This window comes from Nomascus leucogenys, chromosome 10, assembly GCF_006542625.1.
Source record: "Nomascus leucogenys isolate Asia chromosome 10, Asia_NLE_v1, whole genome shotgun sequence".
Taxonomy (NCBI): Eukaryota; Metazoa; Chordata; class Mammalia; order Primates; family Hylobatidae; genus Nomascus; species Nomascus leucogenys.
The window spans coordinates 54,725,591-54,747,424 of record NC_044390.1 but is presented as its reverse complement, the minus strand read 5'-3'; the positions used below and the strand labels follow the sequence as shown (position 1 = coordinate 54,747,424).

Sequence of the window (21,834 nt, the reverse complement as noted above, 5' to 3'; positions counted from 1 at the left end):
CTCTATTAAAAATATGAAAAATTAGCTGGGTGTGGTGGCGGGTGCCTGTAGTCCCAGCTACTCAGGAGGCTGAGGCAGGAGAATGGCGTGAACCCGGGAGGTGGAGCTTGCAGTGAGCAGAGATTGTGCCACTGTACTCCAGCCTGGGCAACAGAGCGAGACTCTGTCTCAAAAAAATAAATAAATAAATAAATAAAATAAATAAATACAAATACAAATACAAATACAAATACAAAAACTAGCTGGCTGTGGTGGCACATGCCTGTAATCCCAGCTACTCGGGAGGCTGAGGCAGAATTGCTTGAACCCGGGAGGAAAGGTGCAGTGAGCCAAGATCATGCCACTGCACTCCAGCCTAGTGACAGAGCGAGACTCTGTCTCACAAAAAAAACAAAACAAAACAAAACAAAAAATTAATTATTATTATTATTATTTTTTTTTTTGAGACGGAGTCTTGCTCTGTCGCCCAGGCTGGAGTGCAGTGGCGCAGTCTCGGCTCACTGTAAGCTCCGCCTCCTGGGTTCAGGCCATTCTCCTGCGTCAGCCTCTCCGAGTAGCTGGGACTACAGGCGCCCGCCACCATGCCCGGCTAATTTTTTGTATTTTTAGTAGAGACGGGGTTTCACCGTGGTCTCGACCTCCTGACCTCGTGATCCGCCCGCCTCGGCCTCCCAAAGTGCTAGGATTACAAGCGTGAGCCACCGCGCCCAGCCTATTATTTTTTTAAACAGAGTCTCACTCCAGTTGCCCTGGATAGCGTACCATGGCACGATCTCAGCTTATTGTAGCCTCGACTTCCCAGGCTCAGGTGTGATTCTCCCACCTCAACCTCTAGAGTAGCTGGGACTACAGTTACGCACCACCACAACTGGCTAGTTTTTTGTATTTTTTTTTTTTTTTCAGTAGGGATGGGGTTTCACCATGTTGCCCAAGCTGGCCTCAAACTCCTGGACTCAAGTTATCTGCCTGCCTCAGCCTCCCAAAGTGCTGGGATTACAGGCATGAGCCGCCACACCAGCCTAAATTGAGGGTTTTTTGTTTTTTTGAGACACAGTCTCGCTCTGTTGCCCTGGCTGGAGTGCAGTGGTGCGATCTCAGCTCACTGCAATTTCCACCTCCCGGCTTCAAACGATTCTCCTGCCTCAGCCTCCCAAGTATCTGGGAGTGAACACCACCACAACTGGCTAATTTTTGTATTTTTTTTTTAGTAGAGACAGGGTTTCACCATGTTGGCCAGGCTGCTCTCAAACTCCTGACCTAAAGTTATCCACCCACCTCAGCCTCCCAAAGTGCTGGGATTACAGGCGTGAGCCACCGCACCAAGCCAAGACTTTCTTCAAAGAGAATGCATCAAATTTTTCCTAAATTTGCAGCAGAGTTGAAAATACTTTTACTTTGAGCTTTATAGGAAGAAAAAGAGTAATTAACAGTAGAAAAGAGCCGGGAGTGGTGGTATGCTCTCGCACTCCCAGTTACTCCGGAGGCTGAGGTGGGAGGATGGCTGCAGCCCGGCAGTTTGAGACCAGCCTGGGCAACATAGTGAGACCCCATCTCTAAAAACTCAAAAAAAGAAATAAAAAAGGCCGGGTGTGGTGGCTCACACCTGTAATCCCAGCACTTTGGGAGGCCGAGGCGGATGAATCACGAGATCAGGAGTTTGAGACCAGACTGACCAACATGGTAAAACGCCATCTCTACTATAAATACAAAAATTAGCTGGGTGTGGTGGCATGCACCTGTAATCCCAGCTACTTGGGAGGCTGAGGCATGAGAATTGCTTGAACCAGGGAGGCGGAGGTTGCAGTGAGCCGAGATCGTGCCACTGCATTCCAGCCTGGGCAACAGAGCAAGATTCCGTCTCATAAATAAATAAATAAATACAGACACACATTCCCACATTCAGCACAATGGAAAGGGGGAAAGCCCAGGTTGGGGAGCTTAAGACTGAGCTCTACTGGTCCCAAAGCCCCAGGCAGCAATTTCACTTCTGAGTCCACCTCCTCATCTGTGAAGTGGAAGGATTCTGGCACCTTCCCCAGGGACTGTGTGAACACTGTAAGCCACACCCTAGGAAGCCCTGAGCCAGCTGGGGCTGGACCCACAGGAGCGCTGATGAAGCCCCTGATGGCACAGGGAGAAAACAGAGCAAGAGCCTTGTAAGCACCGTGGGGAAAGAGAACAGTGGCACCCACACACAGCAGGGACACTGAGTGCAGAAGAACCAAACCCGCGGCCCACTTACCCTGCCCAGGACATCAAGAGGCAGCTTTGAGTTCATGAGGACTGGCTTGACTTTGTCTCCAGAGAGCAAACCATTGATGGGCAAGAGGCTTTCAAAAATCCCATCAAATTTGGCCTTTTCTTCCACCTAGTTGGAAAGAAATAGTCCAAGTAAGTAGGAGAGCGCACCTGTGTGTGTCCAGACCGAGCTCTGACCGAAAGCCAAGTGAAAATGGCCACGGACCCATCATCACCCTTGGGTAACAGCACAAAATGATCTTAAAACAGTCTTGGCCCCTTGGTTTCCAAAGCGAACATACGCCCTGAAGGAAATAACGTTATGGCAACCTCGGATCTGGGAGCCAAGGTCCTCAGGAGGAAGGTCCTGGCCCCCGGTCTTGCCCTTCGTCCTATCTGCTGCCTGAGTGGGGCAGGAGTCTCCCACGGTGGGGCAGTGTCTTTGCAGGGAGACAAAGATCAGTCTCACCTGCCTCCAAGGAGCCTACTTGTACCAGAAAGACAAAAGTGTGAGCAGATGTTAGTGCTTGAGCAAATAATTATCAAAATCAACAGGAAGTCCTCTGTTTTTTTTTTTCTTTTTTTTTTTTTTTTTTTTTGAGACAAAAATCTCGCTCTGTTGCCCAGGCTGGAGTGTAGTGGTACAATCTCAGCTCACTGCAACTTCCAACTCCCAGGTTCAAGCAATTCTCATGCCTCAGCACTCGTACCTCCCGAGTAGCTGGGATCACAGGCATGCGCCACCACGCCCGGCTAATTTTTGTATTTTTTGTAGAGATGGGGTTTCACCATGATGGCCGGGTTGGTCTTGAACTCCTGGCCTCAAGTGATCCACCTGCCTCGGCCTCCCAAAGTGCTGGGATTACAGGTATGAGCCACCAAGCCTGGCCATACACAGGAAGCCCTCCATTTCTAATGGTAAATAAATTAATACATAAATAGGAATAGCTCTTCATGAACAGAGGGAAGGTGCAGCATTAGGATGGGGAGTCACAGTTCCTGCTGTTCTGAAAGACACAGGGCAGGCAGCCCGTAAAAGGGGCCATGAGTGAGGCAGTGGCTTCCAGTCTGTTCCACCCTCCAAAAGAAACTTAACATTCCTGAACTGTACACTTAGAAATGGTTAAGATGGTAAATGTTACGTGATGTGTCTTTCAACCACAATAAAAACTTTGTAATTTTTAAAAGAGAAAAACCAAGACAGAGCCCTCAGTCACAGAGATGAGATCACTGGCAGACACCGCATGCTCTCATGGCTGTTGGTGCTAAGAAGCTGAGCGCTGCAGGTCTGTCTCGGGGGCCTGGGATCCTCTCCCGGCCATCGGACTTGCTGACTCAGTGCCTTCAGAAGCCCAGAAATGTTCACAACGGAAACAAACACTTGGCACTTCCAGCTTGTTCTTTCTGACTGTGGCTGTGAATGGAATGCAGAATCTCTCTCGACCACAGTCCACCCCAATTACAGCGCCTGGTCCTGCGCTCCCTGACTCCTCTCTGCGAGGTCCCCAGGCCCCTCAGTCCTAGCTCTTCCAGTGAGGCCTGGACACAACCCCTGCTGGAAAAGAGCCATCACATTTAAAAGAATAAGATCTCTTGGCACTGTTTCCCATGACAAAGTAGCTCTTTTTCAAAGTCCACACAATGCGCTGGGAGACAGGGAGAAACCCTTCACCACAGTGATCGCCACTGGCAAAGTGCTTGATGACAGAGGTGACTGCATGACTCCTCGGTCACATGACATGTCTTCATGTCCTCTCCCTGCACAGATACCCCTACCCAGCCCACGACTTCTCCAAGAAGGGAACAAACCACCCGTGTAAACATGGGACAAAAGTGCTTGGGACCTTTATTTGATAGCAAGAGTGTTATTCATGTCAGGATTTAAGCCACATAAACGTGAGGAAATGTGACAGTCTGAAAGTGAAGGGAAGGTGAGGAGGCCTCACGTTATCTGGAGGGACCATGCTCACTTCCTTTAGAAGGAATTCTGTACTTAGAAGACAGCCCTCGTTTTTTTTCTTCTTTCTGGAAGCAGTAGCTTATCTTTCCAGCCACAACATCCTCTGTTTTAAAAATAACACTTCAAGTGCTGAGAGAGGCTTTTCACAAAGCAATCAGAACATCAGGGAGGAAAGAATAGTAACATGCAAAGTGGCTGGAAAGAAGCGAGAAAGCAAGGGACACATTTGGGGGTCCACGTGCTTGCAAGCTCTCACCATTTCCTCTTCTATTCTGAATAACCAACACAAGCAGCAAAAACCACAGAATGTGACCTAAAGATGCAAGATTTAAACTGCAGCCCTTTAATAATCCAACTCCTGACACTTAGTTGTCTGGGTAGGCAACTCCCAATTCCAGTGAAGGGCCACAGCCTTTGTAAAAGGTGTTCATTAGAAGAGGCGTTTCATCCAAGTGCTGTGGCCACTCACACTGAGACAGAAGAGCTGACACAATCATCCTATAAAATGTTCTGAACAACACCAAACTAGAACAATTCCAGAACAATTCTAGAACAACTGCTGGAACAATTCTATCTGAAGGAGAGCCAAGGAGGGAGCTATTCCCGTTCACTTACCCTCACAGCCCAGTGGGCCTCTGCAGAGGGTGGTGTGACCATCAGAGGGCTGCTGGTGTCGTGCTGAGAAGAGAGAGAAACATTTCTTTGTGGTTGGCACAGAATTAAATCATAGGTGGGTAGGTTTGCTGAAAAGGATACACGTTTCAAAGTGCTTTCAAAAAAGGGAAGACTTCACAAAGTTAAACACAGAATCACCACATGACCCAGCAATTCCACTCCTAGGTATTGACTCGAATGAATTAAAAACGGATATCCAAACAAATCCTTGTACAGGAATGCTGGTGGCAACACTATTCACAACCGTCAAAAGGGTGGAAATAACCCACATGTCCAGAGAGATGAATGGATAAAGATGTGGTCCATCCAGTAAATGGAATATGGAAACATTGATCCATTCTACCACATGGATGAACCCTGAAAACACGATGCTGAGAGAGAGACCAGACACAAAAGACCATGTTAGAGAATTCCATTGATAGGAAATGTCCAGAACAGGCAAATCCATTGACAGAAATAAAATTAGTGGTTGCCAGCGACTGGGAGGGAGAGACAAGGAGTGATTACTTAATGTGGATGGGGTCTCCTTGGTGGGGGATGAAAATGTTCTGGAGCTAGACAGAGGTAATGACGACACAACACTGTAAATGTACTAAATGCCACTGAATAGTTCACTTTAAAATTACTAATTTTCTATTATGTGAATTTCACCACAATAAAAGGGGAAGGCTAGAGAAAACATGGAGATATACATGCACATACACACATGCACATACACACGCACACACATCTGGTATTAGAAGAATGTGAACTTGAAGGACTTGGACACTCACAAATTTAGGCGGTGGCATGCTCAAATTCAGATTGCTCAAGGTAACTTCATGGCCACTCTGTGCACAGGCCACCAGTCTCAGTGCAACATAGAAACCCTGCAAGTCCAAAGAAAGGGAAGGAGTAAACAGCACATCGCCAGTGAGGGTAGGGGAGCTGTCTCTAACAGCAGGCTTCAGGGAAAGAGGATGTCCACTTCAACAAGGAAGACTGTCCGTGCAAAAACCCCTTGGAGCGTTGGGCTGAACTAGACTCACCTTGGGGACATCACTTAAATGAATACACTAAAATGGACTTATCCTGGTCGGGTGTGGTGGCTCATGTCTGTAATCCTAGCACTTTGGGAGACCAAGGCAGGTGGATCACCTGAGGTCAGGAGTTCGAGACCAGCCTGGCCAATATGGCGAAACCTCATCTCTACTAAAAATATAAAAATCAGCCAGGCGTGGTAGCAGGTGCCTGAAATCCCAGCTACTTGGGAGGCTGAGGCAGGAGAATCGCTTGAACCCAGAGGGTGGAGGCTGCAATGAGCCAAGATCACGCCACTTCACTCCAGGCTGGGCAAAAAGAGCAAAACTCCATCTCAAAATAAATAAATAAAATAAAATAAAATGGACTTATTCCACTGCATCTGGAAATCTGTAAAATTTCAGATGCATGTATTTTCCAAAAGCTATGAGCTCCCAACATTTAGGAAATGTTAGGTTGTATAAAGCAGCAAAGTTAAACATGGTTAAGGTTACGAATGATGGACCAAATATATGCTGAATTTTTGTTTGTTTTAGAGATGGGGTCTCACTCTGTCACCCAGAGTGCAGTGGCACAATCACAGCTCACTGCAACCTCAAACTCATGGGCTCAAGTGATCCTCCTGCCTCAGCCTCCTGAGTAGCTGGGACCACAGGTGTGCACCACTATGCCCAGCTAAGTTTTTATTTTTTTTTTTTAGAGGTAGGATCTCACTATGTTGCCCAGGCTGGTCTCAAATTCCTGTCCTCCTGCCTTAGCTTCCTGAGTAGACAGGATTACAGGTATGAGCCACTGCACCTGGCTATGTGTTGAATTTTTTTAAAAGCAGTCTTAAATACACACGGTTGGTCAGAAACTCATATCTGTGGTTCATCGCGATCCCCTCAGCTTCGCTGAATGAAACATCCCCTGCCCACCCCCAGTGGCCTGACGTGGACCCCACCTAGACAGCGGAAGGAAGTTGAACTAGGCTGTCAGGTGCCTCCCCTCCTAACCCAGGACCCACCACACACAGGCTCAGTGGACTTGTGAGGCATCACTTAGCTTGTTTTTGTTGTTGTTGTTTAATTTTTTTTTTTTTTTTTTTTTTTTTTGAGACGGAGTCTCACTCTGTCACCCAGGCTGGAGTGCAGTGGCGCAATCTCGGCTCACTGCAAGCTCTGCCTCCCGGGTTCATGCCATTCTCCTGCCTCAGCCTCCCGAGTGGCTGGGACTACAGGTGCCTGCCACAGCGCCCGGCTAATTTTTTGTATTTTTTAGTAGAGACGGGGTTTCACCATGGTCTCGATTTCCTGACCTTGTGACCTTGTGATCCACCTGCCTCGGCCTCCCAAAGTGCTGGGATTACAGGCATGAGCCACTGCGCCCGGCCTGTTGTTTTTTTATTAACTGGCCTAAGAACATGGATACTTTTAAAGTTATAAACACTGTTAACAGTTTTAAAAGTGTCTTCAAAGAGATAAGTGCTAGGATTGGCCTTTCTCAGCCTGCTGTCCTCAGAAGCCCTTGCAGAGTGTAGAGGATCATAAGAGGGTTTTGAGAAAAGGGGACCTTTCATCCCTGCAAGGTCTGAGAAAAGAGAAAAATTAATAAATAGTAAAGAAAAAAAGAAAAAGGAATTAAGTAAGTTTAGGGGAACTGCATTAAGCAAAGTCAAATTTCTTTTCCATAGGAATTCTCAGAACCTTTAACATGCAGACATGAGGCCAGGCATGGTGGCTCACGCCTATAATCCCAGAACTTAGGGAGGCCAAGATGGGAGGATTGCTTGAGCACAGGAGTTCGAGACCAACCTGGACATAGTGAGACCTTGTCTCTACAAAAAATAATAAAAATTAGCCAGGTGTGGCAGTGTGTGCCTGTGGCCTCAGGTACATGACAGGCTGAGGCAGAAGATCACTTGAACCCAGAAGATCTAGGCTGCAGTAAGCCGTGAGCGCACCAGTGCACTCCAGCCTGGGCAACAGAGCAAGGCTCAAAAAATAAAAACTAAAAAAACAAACAAAACAAAAAACATGCAGACATGCACCATGAACCTCAAAGAAGGGAGGTACAAGTAAAGGGGGCTTCCTGACAGACTGGATCACAAGTCATGGCACAGCACAAACAAGGTCCCTTCTAACAAAATGGCCATCTACGACTACTTAAAATCACTTATAAGTACAGGCTGAGTATTCCTCATCCCAAATGCTTGGGATCAGAAGAGTTTCAGATTTCAGATTTTTTTTTTTTTCAGATAGGGTTTTCACTGTGGAGGCTGAGGCATGAGAATCTTGTGAATCCAGGGGGCAGAGGCTACAATGAGCCAAGATCGTGTCACTGCACTCCAGCCTGGGCAAGAATGAGACTCTGTCTCAGAGAAAAAAAAAAAAAAAAAAAAAAACCTCTGATTAAGGCCTTTAGTCAAAGTTACACCAATGTCTACTTTGTTACATTAATAACACCAATGTGGCTGGGAGTGATGGCTCATGTCCATAATTCCAGCACTTTGGGAGGCCGAGGTGGGCGGATCACCTGAGGTCAGGAGTTCAAGACCAGCCTGGCCAACATGGTGAAACACTATCTCTACTAAAAATACAAAAATTAGCCAGGCATGATGGTTCTCGCCTGCAATCCCAGCTACTCCAGAGGCTGAGGCAGGGGAATCACTTGATCCTGGGAGATGGAAGTTGCAGTGAGCCGAGATTACACCACTGCACTCCAGCCTGGGCGACAGAGTGAGACTCCATGTCAAAAAAATAAAAAATAACACCAATGTTATTTTCTGGCTCTGATCACTGTGCTGTGGTTATGTAAGACACCATCACTGGGGAGAGCTGGCAAAAGATACACAGGAACCCTCCAAGCTATTTGTGCAACTTCCACGAGAGACTGGTCCAAAATAAAAAGTCTGGACAACATTTTAATCACATGTAAGGTTACAAAACATTAAAATAAAAATAAATAAATTAATTAAAAGATACACTAGCCATGAAAGATGGCTCCAAGTGTTTAAAAGACCTTTATTTCAAAATGAAAACTTCCCGTGTTAAGTTTGACAGCTGTGCTCATGCCTAGTAATACTTGACAGTGGAGGAATGTGGAAGGAGCCGTGGAGGTCACCCGGCCTGGGGGCTCTGCCCAGTCCCTCCACTTGCTCTGTGTACATGTGTATATACCTGTTTGTCCAAGAACCCTTTACCTTCTGGGTCGGCCAAGTCCCATATCTGCGGAAACACAAAAATGCTCATAAGCATGACTGCTGATCATTGTCCATATGATAACAAAAACCAGAGTCGCCACCACCCCATCACTGGCCTTGCGGGGCAGGACTGACCATCCCCAGGTTGTCCTGCAGATGAAGAGGCCAATTCAGAGCAGGTGAATGATCTGCCCAGGGGCGCACAGCCAGTCAGCGGCAGGGCCCAGAGGACATCCAGGTGCACTCAGCTCCCAAGCCAATGGTGTTTATGACACCCTTCTCCCCCAACAAAAGTCCACAAGTGGCCAAGCACGGTGGCTCACGCCTGTAATCCCAGCACTTTGGGAGGCCGAGGTGGGCGGATCACCTGAGGTCAGGAGTGCAAGACCAGTCTGGCTAACACAGTGAAACCGCGTCCCTACTAAAAATACAAAAAATTAGCCGGGCGTGGTGGCAGGTGCCTGTAGTCCCAGCTACTCAGGAGGCTGAGGCAGGAGAATGGCGTGAACCTAGGAGGTGGAGCTTGCAGTGAGCTGAGATCACGCCACTGCACTCCAGCCTGGGCGACAGAGCGACACTCCATCTCAAAAAAAAAAAAAAAAAAAAAAAAAAAAATTAGCTGGGTGTGGTAGCGTGCGCCTGTAATCCCAGCTATTCGAGAGACTGAGGCAGGAGAATCACTTGAACCCGGGAGGAGGAGGTTGCAGTGAGCTGAGATCGCGCCACTGCATTCCAGCTTGGGCAACAAGAGCTAAACTCTGTCTCAAAAAGAAAAAAAACGTCCACAAGCTATCAAGACCCCAAAAGTACTCGGGTTTCTTGTCTGCTACCAAAGTAGTGCTGGGGGTGCCTCCTGGGCGTTTGGATCTACCAGCTGCAGCCTGAGAGGTCTGCAGTGACCAGGCCGCTCCCCAGGAGGCCCGGCCCCATGGAAGGAGGCCTGCACAGGCTGGCCCTGACCTGCAGGGGGAGCTGTGAGGGCAGCCACAGAAGAGAAATCACTATTCATCTTCACATACCTTCCCAAGGACAATGTCCGAGAGGCCAGACTTCTTTAGAAAAAGCGCAGCTTCGCTCGCCCCCACCCTCCCTGTGTATGCCGGATCCACCTGAGATGGGAGAGCAAGAGGCAAAATAACTTTTCAGCAAAGGCAGCAGCAGGTGAAGCGGCACCCGTCACGCTAACTATCCGCTGACAGTGAACAGAAAAGGACAAAAGGCCGCTCAGCCGGGCTTCTATTCTGTACTGTGCTTTCAGCTCAGGCATGCTCTAGTTCCATCTGAAAAGACATCAGCTAAACTCACCTGCTTGTAATAAGATTCATACAACGAATTTCCAGTGGGAATCTGTAAATGAAACCACAGATATTGGTCAAAAGTGAACACACCCCCTTGGGGAACAAAAGGGTTGCCCCTCAATTTTGTCATGACCAAAATATATGATGATAGTTAGAGTCAAAATGCATGCACTTTAAACACCCTCTGAACACAGAATTCAGTTTATCTTCAGACACAGATATTATTATGCTTACCTGATTTAGAAAAAGTAAGCTTAATGTTCTTTAATAAATCCTGATTCTAGGGCAAACAATATAGTCACTCAGGAAACAGCAGCAGCAGCCCAGTGTCAATTTCCATTCACTGGGCAAAGGGATTTCAGCTCCTGGAGAGCTCAGAGGGAAAAGACACTCTGTCCTCTGAGATTGTTCTCTGGCTCCGGAATCAGAAAAGAAGTTTCCACGCGTTATCATTAATCACCGGGCCTGCAAGCTTTCGACCAGTTTCCCTGGCCTGAGTCTGGTTCTCACCCATCCCATCCATCCTCCTCCAGCTACCTGAGTGCTCAGAGATGCGCACTGACCAGCCCGCACCCGGAGAGCGCTGGCCAGTGACTGTTCCCACCACGGCAGGAAGGAAGTGCAGTGTCCTCAGCTTGGCACTGAAGATATTCCACTTCCCGACACCTCAGAGCCCCAAGACATCGCTGTTCAGAGGTCACTTCCCCATCAAGGGTCACGCCGCTAATCGGGGCCACCAGAGGCCACACCTGGATCCAACCTGGCTGGCGGCCAAGTCCAGACACTTCCCACTGTGTCCTGACCTCTTCCAGACGTCTCCCAGGGAAGGGGAGGGACACCCAGGGGAGTGTGCCAACCTGGCGGGGAATTATGCAGTCCCTGAAATGCTGGCTGTAAAAGTTTACGTGTGTTGATATTTTAGTGAGTGAGGTGAAAAAAGAGCACACAAACCTGCCACTGATGTAATAAGCGATAAAAGTGAAGAATGCACAATGACACCTAATTATACAGAATGGGTGTGTAAACAGCTAAAGAGAATAGAACTGGGCAGGGAAAAGAGGACTGTCTTGGGGGCAGGATTACAGTGTTTATCCAACAAATTCTTGGACTGCTGTTGTACGATTTCTCACAATGAATAAAACCAGGGGGACGCAGACTCCTTCCAGTTATAGTCATTGGATATGAACCAATATGCACCCACCACTTGCATATTGTTGTGCTACAAAGGGTCATTTCAAGCTAAAAATAATGCCCGGGCCGGGGGCAGTGGCTCACGCCTGTAATCCCAGCACTCTGGGAGGCTGAGGCAGGCAGATCCCCTGAGGTCAGGAGTTTGAGACCTGGCCAACATGACAAAGTGAGACCCCATCTCTACAACAAATACAAAAATTAGCCAGGCGTGGTGGCGTGCACCTGTAATCCCAGCTACTTGGGAGGCTGAGGCAGGAGAATCACTTGAACCCAGGAGGCGGAGGTTGCAGTGAGCCAAGATCGTACCACTGCACTCCAGCCTGGGTGACAAGAGTGAAACTCTGTCTCAAAAATAAAAAGAAAAAAAAATAATGCCTGGATTACGGTCAGCTTCTCTGGGGGACACCAACACCTGTGAATGTACAAAGAAGTGAAAGTTGTAATCCCAAACAGCACTTTGGGAGGCCAAGGCAGGCAGATCACGAGGTCAGGAGCTCAAGACCAGTCTGGCCAACACAGTGAGACCCCATCTCTACTAAAAATACAGAAAATTAGTCAGGTGTGGTGGTGTGCGCCTGTAATCCCAGCTACTCAGGAGGCTGAGACAGGAGAATCGCATTAATCTGGGAGGCAGAGAGTGCAGTGAGCCGAGATCGCGCCACTGCACTCCAGCCCAGGCGACGGTGCGAGACTCCGTCTCAAAAAAAAAAAAAAAAAAAAAAAAGAAGTGAAAGTACAGAGAAAACTACCAAGACAAAATGAAAATAGAAGGAAAATAGCATAAAGATCTGAAAGGGGAGAGGCAAAAATCAAAACAAAAAAAAAAGAGGAAAAGAAAGGGGGAAACACCGAAAAGGCAGAAAAAACTAGAACAACATGAAAAAGCAAGAAATGCCAGAGATTTAGGAGCTATCATTTTAAAACAGACAAAGACATCATGGAAAAGACTTAGGAGGTAAGTGTATAGCAATAGCAGCCCCCGGATGGCTGCCTCCCTCGTGCTTGGAGGCAGTAATACCATTCCTGGGGGAGGGGTACAGGAAGGAGTGGCTGTCACCCTTAGCATCTTACAACCTCGTTAGATGACAGTGTCCAGCCATCACACCTATGTCACCTTCTGGGTTCAAACTCCAGCTTATTTCCAAAATATGTCTCCCCAGAGGAAGAAGACCCACAGAAAGGAGGCCAAGGCAGGCAGGCTGTTTCTCATCTGTCAGTAAAGGTGACAGGGGTCAGGTCTAGGCAGCAAACAGCACATCGCCTGCCGTGGGTTCACAGACTCCAGAGGCCCTCACTTCAGATGACAAAGGTGCCCTTCCTGCCAATGATCAGAGAGGTCTGGATCTGAAGCACATTTCCAGTCTAGTTTTTTGTTTGTTTGTTTGTTTGTTTGTTTTTGAGACAGGGTCTTGCTCTGTCACCCAAGCTGGAGAGCAGTGGCACAATTTCAGCTCATTGCAATCTCTGACTCCTGAATTCAAGCCATTCTCCTGCCTCAGCCTCCCAAGTAGCTGGGACTACAGGTGCGTGCCACCATGCCCAATTAATTTTTGTATTTTCAGTAGAGGCGAGGTTTCACCATGTTGGCCAGGCTGGTCCTGACCTCAGGTGATCCGCCTGCTTTGGCCTCCCAAAGTGCTGGGATTACAGGCCTGAGCCACCACGCCCAGCCCCAGCCGAGTTTTTTAACGATCTCATGGGAAGCAAGGGAAAGAGGTTTCCAAGTTACTGTGATTCCAGTGGAAAAAAAAGAGTTTCAGTCTTTAAGGCATGCAGGGTTATTAAATCTCTGCTCTACTTCCCAGGCGCTAATGAGCAACAAGATCCGCAACCAAGAGAAACACAGCCTGGACTAATCCAGAAGAGTCGCTGAAGGACACAGCCCAGAGCTCCAACCTCTGCCCATCCATGCTAAAGGCCCATCAGGCTCGACCACTTGATGACCACCGGGTGTCACTCTCAAAAGACCTACAGCTGAGGGAAAGCCCAGGGAGTATGGCTCAACCATTGCTCATCACCACGGGAGTCCATCTGGGTAACCCGGAACAATGACAATGGTCAGAGGTTTTGATCTAATTACACATATGTCAGGTTTTGCATATGCAAAAGCAGAAGGGGGAAGAAAGAAGGTAAAGCACCAGGCCCCAACTGCCACTTCCTCTTATGCCAGGCTTCTTCCTGGGAACAATGGAGTCACACCTGCACACTGCCCTGATATGTCATTGCGACAGAACTGAAGATACATGTTGCTAATGACATGAATCCCCAGCCCCAGGCAGTCTGTCACTGGTCCCTGTGCAGAGACTTCTTGGCCCCCAAAAGGAAGATTCACAGCTACCGGGAAAGAGCCCTCTGTGTGCTGAGAGCAGCCTCTGGAGCTGCCCACCCGTGTCTGACCCCAAAGTGAGCCTGGGGCAAGCCCGAGGCAAAGGCAGAGAGGGGATGCACCAGGGGATGAGGCCTGCAGCGTAAGGCTGCAGGTGGCACCAGGATGGCTGTAGGAATGGAAGGAAGTGTGGCAGAGCTGACCCGATGGTGTTCTCCTGACCCAGCCCACTGTGCTGAGAAGACGCCATCTTCGCCTCTGCAGTGTGTGAATTATTGATGAGGTTCAGTGTAGCTTTCAGCTCGGTCTTTCAGTTGCTCTTCCTATCTCAAAATGCTAAGAGACAACATGCAAAGTTCCTGTGGCCTCCTCACTTATCCTCCAGCCCAGAAACAATTTACAAGTGGGATGACAGAGAGAGGGGCACATGGAGAAGGACAAGTTCACATCCTTCTGCTCTGAAGGCTTTAAAACACCACAATTCACACAAGCGCCTGTAACTGTAACCCAGGACAACAGCAGTTGAGATGGAGAAACCCAGCAGAACCACCTCGGAGGAGAAACTGTCTCAGGATTGTGTTCTAACAACTCGTAAACAGAGTTCACCCAACTCTGATCCCCGCACGTGGCCAAGGGCAGGACACCTCCTACATCTTCATGCCTGGCTGCCTCCTGCCCGAACTCTCTCACTCTGCCAGCAAAGTACGCGCTCTTGCGCAAAACAAACCAATGATCATCAGCCTTGGTTCAAAATGACTTTTGGAAAGCAATCCATTTTCACTGTAAAATGTTCAGAGAAGTACCTATAATCCCTTGTTTCCTATCCAGTACCTCTCATCCTCCCGACAACACTAAAGAGCAGGTAATATTACTAGTCCAGTTGACAGGTGGGGAAACTGAGTTTGCCCTACTTAGGACCACAACAGCCAATGAGCAACAGTGAGTGAAGCACCCAGGATGGGTGGTCCTGGAGTCAGACCCTCACCTACTGTGCACCCCGTAATGACAGCCGAGGTGTCACAGGGCTGGGCACCGGACCACAGGACAGCCTCATGCATATGCTGGCCTGGGAAAATGCACGTCCGTGATGACGTGCTGGAGCATTTTATTAAACAGAAGAGGTCAAAAGGCAACACTCGATTTGAGCATATAAATGGACTTGAAAGCCAGTGTTTTCGATGACCTGCCATTTCCCCAGGAAAGCTGAGACCCCATAATGGCTGTGTTTTTCAATGCCACTGCCAAGTTTTGCAGGAAGTTAGGCACATAACACTGAAACACATCTCAGTCTGAGTTCCTACTTAGAAAAACATACGGATGCAAAAACATAGCCCGGAGTAGAGCTTGCTTGGTAATCCTTCCATTTCTGCCTTCCCCTTAGAGGCCCCCACAGGCCTTGCACAACCATCACCCGATGTGAGCCCAGCCCGCCCGGCAGGCCAGCCCACATTCTGCGGGTGAGGTAACCTGGCTCAGTCATGTGGCAAGCACGTGGCAGAACTGGGACTTGACTCAAAACATTCAAAAGGCATCAGGGAAATGCTGGGGCATGTCTAACCTTCCTGGACTGGATGGGCAGCTCTCTCCAACTGCTCCATCAGAGGTTTCTACACCAGAGCTAAGGTAAATGTTACCAAGAGAAGGAGAAGACTTGGCAAGTGAAAAGAGAGCTTTTCCAAATCACAAGGAAAAAGACATCTCAATTAAAAATGAGCAAAGAGAAGAGAGAGGCAATTCAGAAAGAAGAGATGCAGCAAAGTTAGAAAGAAAATGTTCCATCTCACTAGTAATTCAAGTATCACAGGGCCAGGCATGCTGGCTCACACCTGTAATCCCACCACTTAGGGAGGCCGAGGTGGGTGAATCACCTGAGGTCAGGAGTTCAAGACCAGCCTGGCCAACATGACGAAACCCCGTCTCTACTAAAAATATAAAAATTAGCCAGGCATGGCGGCAGGTGCCTGTAATCCCAGCTACTCAGGAGGCTGAGGCAGGAGAATCACTTGAACCTGGGAGGCAGAGGCTGCAGTGAGCTGAGATCACGCCATTGCACTCCAGCCTGAGCGACAGAGTGAGACTTCATCTTCGAAAAAAAAAAAAAAAAAAAGGCAGAGAAGCCAAAACAATTCTGAAAAAGAATAATAAAGTGGAAAGAGTCAGTCTACCTGATTTCAAGACTGACTCTATAGCTAGAGTAGTTAAGACAGTGGAGTATTGGCAGGGGGCGGGCACAGACAGTAATGCACAGAACAGAATGGAGAATCTGAGAAACAGACACATACAGATACGCCCAGTGGATTTCTTGACAAAGGTGCAAAAGTATTTCAGGAGGAAGGACAGCCTTTCCACAAAGGGCGCTGGAGCAATCGGCATCCATAGGAAAAACATGGCCCTCGAACTAAAAGTCTTATGCCTCATACAAAATGTAACTCAAAATGGATCATGAATTCAAATGTAAAACATAATCCTCAGGATCTAGGGCAAGGCAAAGAGTTCTTAGACTTGACACCAAAAGCTCGATTCATAAAAGGAAAGATCGGCAGACAAACTTTATGTTTGCACTATGAAAGAGCCACGTAAGGCCTGGCGTGGTGGCTCATGCCTGTAATCCCAGCACTTTGGGAGGCCGAGGCAGGAGGATCACCAGAGGTTGGGAGTTCAAGACCAGTCTGACCTACATGGAGAAACCCCATCTCTACTAAAAATGTAAAATTAGCCAGGCATGGTGGCGCATGCCTGTAATCCCAGCGACTCGGGAGGCTGAGGCAGGAGAATCGCTTGAACCCGGGAGGCAGAGGTTGAGGTGAGCCGAGATCACACCATTGCACCATTGCACTCCAGCCTGGGCAACAAGAGCAAAACTCCGTATTGAAAAAAAAAAAAGGCCGGGCGCAGTGGCTCACACCTGTAATCCCAGCACTTTGGGAGGCCGAGGCAGGTGGATCACCTGGGGTCAGGAGTTCAAGACCAGCCTGGCCAACATGGCTAAAAATACAAAAAAAAATAGCTGGGTGTAGTGGTGTGCACCTGTAATCCCAGCTACCCAGGAGGCTGAGCCAGGAGAATTGCTTGAACCCAGCGGGCAGAGGCTGCAGTGAGCCGAGATTGTGCCACTGCACTCTAGCCTGGGTGACAGAGCAAGACTCCGTCTCAAAAAAAAAAAAAAAAAAAAAAAGCCAGATAAAAAGATGAAAAGGCAAGCTACAGACTAGAAAGAAAGGTTTGCAAAGCACATATCCAACAAAGGACTACTATCTAAAATATATACTAGAGAGCTCTCAAATTCAACAGCATAAAAAAGAAAACAATCAAATTAGAACACGGGCAAGCCAGGCGTGGTGGTGCACACCTGTAGTCCCAGCTACTCAGGAGGCCAAAGCAGGAGGATTGCTTGATCCCAGGAGTTCAAGACCAGCCTGGGCAACATAACAAGATCTGATTTCTTAAAAAAAAAAAAAAAACACGAAGAAGAAAAAAACATGGGCAAAAGATCTGAAGGCAAAAAGACATTTTACCAAAGAGGAAATATAGCAGATGGCAAATAAACATACAAAAATATGTTTAACATCATTAGCAAACAGGAGAATGCAAATTAAAACCACAGTGAGATGTCACTGCACTCCATCAGAGTGGCTAAAATAACAAATATTGTGACAACATCAAATGCTGGTGAGGATGCAGGGAAAATGGGCCACTCATACACTGCTGATGGGAAAGTAAAAAGGTACGGTGACTCTGGAAACAGACTAGCAGTTTCTTAAAAAAAACAACAACAAAAAAAAACTAAACACAACACAAAACTACCACATGAACCAGCAACTGTCCTGGGCATTTACCCGAGAAAAATGAAGAGTGATGTTCATACCACATCCTGTATGCAGTGTTGGCCACAGCTTTATATGTCACTGCTCCAAACTGGTAACACCTCGATGTCCTCCAATAAGTGAGTGGTTCAGCAAACTGTGGTCCAAGCACACCGTGGAATACTACTCAGCAATGGAAAGGAATGAAGGGCTGACACACATGCAATAATCTGGATGAATCTCCAGAGAATTATGCTGAATGACAAAGGCCAAACCTCAAAGGTTACATACTGAATAATTCCATTAGATAACATCATTAAAATGATAAAATTGTAGAAATGAACAGAGTGGTGGTTGCCAGGGATAAGGAAGAGATGGGCTGGGAGGGAAGTGGGTGTGGCTATAAAAGGGCAACAGGAGGGACGTGTTCTGTACCTGGCTATCAACAAGACCCTATCTCTACAAAAAAAAAAAAAAAATAGCCAAGCATGGTAGCACATGCCTGTGGTCCCAGCAACTCAGGAGGCTGAGGCAGGAGGATAGCCTGAGCCCAGAAGTTCAAGGCTGCAGTGAGCTACGATCGTGATACTGCACTCCAGCCTGGGCAACAGAGCTGTCTCTTAAAAAAGAAAAAAAAGCTTTCAAACCTTGATTCTGTGCTCTGACGCCCTCCCCAGTCCATGTCACTCACCTTGCTGCTTTGCTGAATGTCTAAACTCTCAGGGGTGGTTCTGTTGCTTCTCGGTTCCTCTCCAGGGCAGGGAATGCATGCCTTACCCCTGTGCCATGCCCCACTGCAGGCCCTGAGTTCTGTCTGGGCTGGATGGAGGCCCTGAGCATGTCCATCTTTTTTTTTTTTTTTTTTTTTTGAGACAGAGTCTCACTTTGTTGCCCAGGCTGGAGTGCAATGGTGCGATCTCAGCTCACTGCAACCTCCGCCTCCCAGGTTCAAGTGATTCTCCTGCCTCAGCCTCCCAAGTAGCTGGGATTACAGATGCATGCCAACACATCTGGCTAATTTTTTGTATTTTTAGTAGAGACAAGGTTTCACCATGTTGGCCAGGCTGGCCTCACCCTCCTGACCTCAGGTGATCCACCCGCCTCGGCCTCCCAAAGTGCTGGGATTAAGGCGTGAGCCACCTTGCCTGGCCAGGGCATGTCCAACTTCTGCTGGTCTCGCAAGGTGGTCACTTGGGTCCCCAGAGAATCCAGGACTCTTCCTTCAGATCCTGAACATAGCCATCATCATCAATATCCCGGATGCAATACTGTACCACCATTACGCAAATGTTACTTCAGAGGAAACTGGATAAATGGTACAGACTCTTTTTTTTTTTTTTGAGATGGAGTCTCGCTCTGTTGCCCAGGCTGGATGGCAGTGGTGCAACCTTGGCTCACTACAACCTCCGCCTCCCAGGTTCAAGCAATTCTCCTGCCTCAGCCTCCCGAGTAGCTGGAATTACAGGCACCCACCATTGTGCCTGACTAATTTTTATACTTTTAGTAGAGACGGGGTTTCACCATGTTGGCCAGGCTGGTCTTGAACTCCTGACCTCAGGTGATCTGCCTGCCTTGGCCTCCCAAAGTGCTGGGATTACGGGCGTGAGCCACTGCGCCCACCCAGACTCTCTAACAACTGCAAGTGAGTCTACAATCATCTCAAAATGAGAGTTTTTTTCTTTAGAGACTTAGGAAACCTAATGACCAAATGCAAGGTGACATTTGCAGACAATCAGGGAAATGTGAATATGGTCTTGGTATCAGATAATACCAAAGGCATTATTATTAGTTGTGTAAGGTGTGATAAGGCATTGTGGTTATGTAAAGGAAAACGGTCTTAACTGTTAGAGATGCATGTTGAAATACAATTTCTTTTATTTATTTATTTTATTTTATTTTTTGAGATGGAGTCTTGCTCTGTCGCCAGGCTGGAATGCAGTGGTGAGATCTCCACTCACTGCAAGCTCCACCTCCCGGGTTCACGCCATTCTCCTGCCTCAGCCTCCCGAGTAGCTGAGACTACAGGTGCCCGCCACCTCACTCGGCTAATTTTTTGTATTTTTTAGTAGAGACAGGGTTTCACCGTGTTAGCCAGGATGGTCTCGATCTCCTGACCTCGTGATCCGCCCGCCTCGGCCTGCCAGAGTGCTGGGATTACAGGCATGAGCCACCGCGCCTGGCCTACAATTTCTAAGATTAAAAAAAACAGGCCAGGTGCAGTGGCTCACGCCTGTAATCCTAGCACTTTGGGAGGTCGAGGAAGGCAGTTACCTGAGGCCGGGAGTTCAAGACCAGCCTGGCCAACATGGTGAAACCCTGTCTCTACTAAAAATACAAAAAAATTAGCGGGTGCGGTGGCATGTGCCTGTAATCCCAGTTACTCTGGAGGCTGAGGCAGGAGAAATGCTTAAACCCAGGAGGCGTAGGTTGCAGTGAGCCGAGATCACGTCACTGCACTCCAGCCTGGGCTACAGAGTGTGACTTCGTCTCAAAAAAAAAAAAAAAAAAACACACAACAGGAGGCTAAGTGCAGTGGCTCACACCTGTCATCCCAGCACTTTGGGAGGCCGAGGCGGGTAGATCACCTGAGGTCAGGAGTTCTAAATCAGCCTGGCCAATATGGTGAAACCCCGTCTCTACTAAAAATATAAAAATTAGCCAAGCGTGGTGGTGGGCACCCGTAATCCCAGCTACTCAGGAGGCTGCGGCAGGAGAATCACTTGAACCCGGGAGGCAGAGGTTGCAGTGAGCTGAGATTATGCTACTGCTCTCCAGCCTGGGCAACAGGAGTGAAACTCCATCTCAAAAAAAAAAAAAAAAAAAAAAAAACAGGAGCCAGAGCCAGGTGTAGTGGCACTCGCCTGTAGTCCCAGCTACTCAAGAAGCTGAGGCAGGAGGATTGCCTGAGGCCAGGAATTCCAGGCTGCAGTGAGCTATGATCACTGGGCCTGTGAATGGCTACTGCACTCCGGCCTGCACAACATAGCAAAATGTCATCTGGAAAAAAAAAAAAAAAACCTAAGAACTAAAAATATCAAAGGGTGGTACAAAGAAACCTGCAAAATATTGATAACTGTTGTAAATGGGCGGTAGATACATGGGAATTCATTAAACCCTTCCCTCTACATTTATTTATTTATTTTTTTTTTTTTTTTTTTATTTATTTTTTTTTTTGAGACGGAGTCTCGCTCTGTCCCTCAAGCTGGAATGCAGTGGCGTGATCTCAGCTCACTGCAAGCTCCGCCTCCCGGGTTCATGCCATTCTCCTGCCTCAGCCTCCCGAGTAGCTGGGACTACAGGTGCCCGCCACCACGCCCAGCTAATTTTTTTGTATTTTTTAGTAGAGACGGGGTTTCACCATGTTAGCCAGGATGGTCTCGATCTCCTGACCTCGTGATCCGCCTGCCTCAGTCTCCAGAAGTGCTGGGATTACAGGTGTGAGCCACTGCGCCCAGCCTTTATTTTATTTTTCACAGAGACAGAGACTTGCTCTGTCACCCAGGCTAGAGTACAGTGGTGCCATCAGAGCTCACTGCAGCCTCAACCTCCTGGACTCAAGGGATCCTCCTTCCTCAGCCTTCCAAGTAGCTGGGTCTATAAGTGCATGCCACCACACCCAGCTAATTACTATTTTTTATTTTTTGTAGAGACAGGGTCTCGCTTTGTTGCCCAGGCCAGTCTCTAACTCCTGGGTTCAAAAGATCTTCCCACCGGGGCCTCCCAGGGTGCTGGGATTGCAGGCGTGAGCATGCCCAGCCATCGACTTTTAATGGGTTTAAAGGCCATTTGGGCTGGGCGAGGTGGCTCACGCCTGTAATCCCAGCACTTTGGGAGGCTGAGGTGGGTGGCTCATGAGGTCAGGAGATCGAGACCATCCTGGCTAACACGGTGAAACCCCGTCTCTACTAAAAATACAAAACATTAGCCGGGCGTAGTGGCAGGCACCTGTTGTCCCAGCTACTCGGGAGGCTGAGGCAGGAGAATGGCATGAACCCGGGAGGCGGAGCTTGCAGTGAGCTGACATCGCGCCACTGCACTCCAGCCTGGGCGACAGAGCGAGACTCCGTCTCAAAAAAAGGATAAAAAAAAAAAACGACCTATCGGGTACTATGTTCACTAACAGGGTAACAGGATCCGTATTC

The 21,834-nt window shown here is 48.1% G+C and overlaps 1 protein-coding gene across 12 annotated transcripts in view; it reads right to left on the bottom strand.

Annotated features, from left to right (window-relative positions):
- The window catches only part of EPS15L1 (epidermal growth factor receptor pathway substrate 15 like 1), an 88,067-nt gene extending 77,393 nt beyond the window's left edge, over positions 1–10,674 (bottom strand). For 3 of the 12 annotated variants that reach the window (XM_030820523.1, XM_030820531.1, XM_030820529.1), the window contains exons 1-6: positions 10,380–10,673; positions 10,094–10,183; positions 9,052–9,099; positions 5,647–5,742; positions 4,814–4,876; positions 2,243–2,368 (exon numbers count right to left, since the gene is read on the bottom strand). In XM_030820523.1, the coding sequence (XP_030676383.1) occupies positions 2,243–2,368; positions 4,814–4,876; positions 5,647–5,742; positions 9,052–9,099; positions 10,094–10,183; positions 10,380–10,502 (546 nt within the window). In that variant the 5' untranslated portion in view covers positions 10,503–10,673. Of the gene's footprint in view, positions 1–2,242; positions 2,369–4,813; positions 4,877–5,646; positions 5,743–9,051; positions 9,100–10,093; positions 10,184–10,379 lie in introns of all 12 variants that reach the window. The other 9 variants (XR_004031998.1, XM_030820524.1, XM_030820533.1 and 6 more) reach the window with 5 other exon arrangements.
- Positions 10,675–21,834: the final 11,160 nt, after the last annotated feature.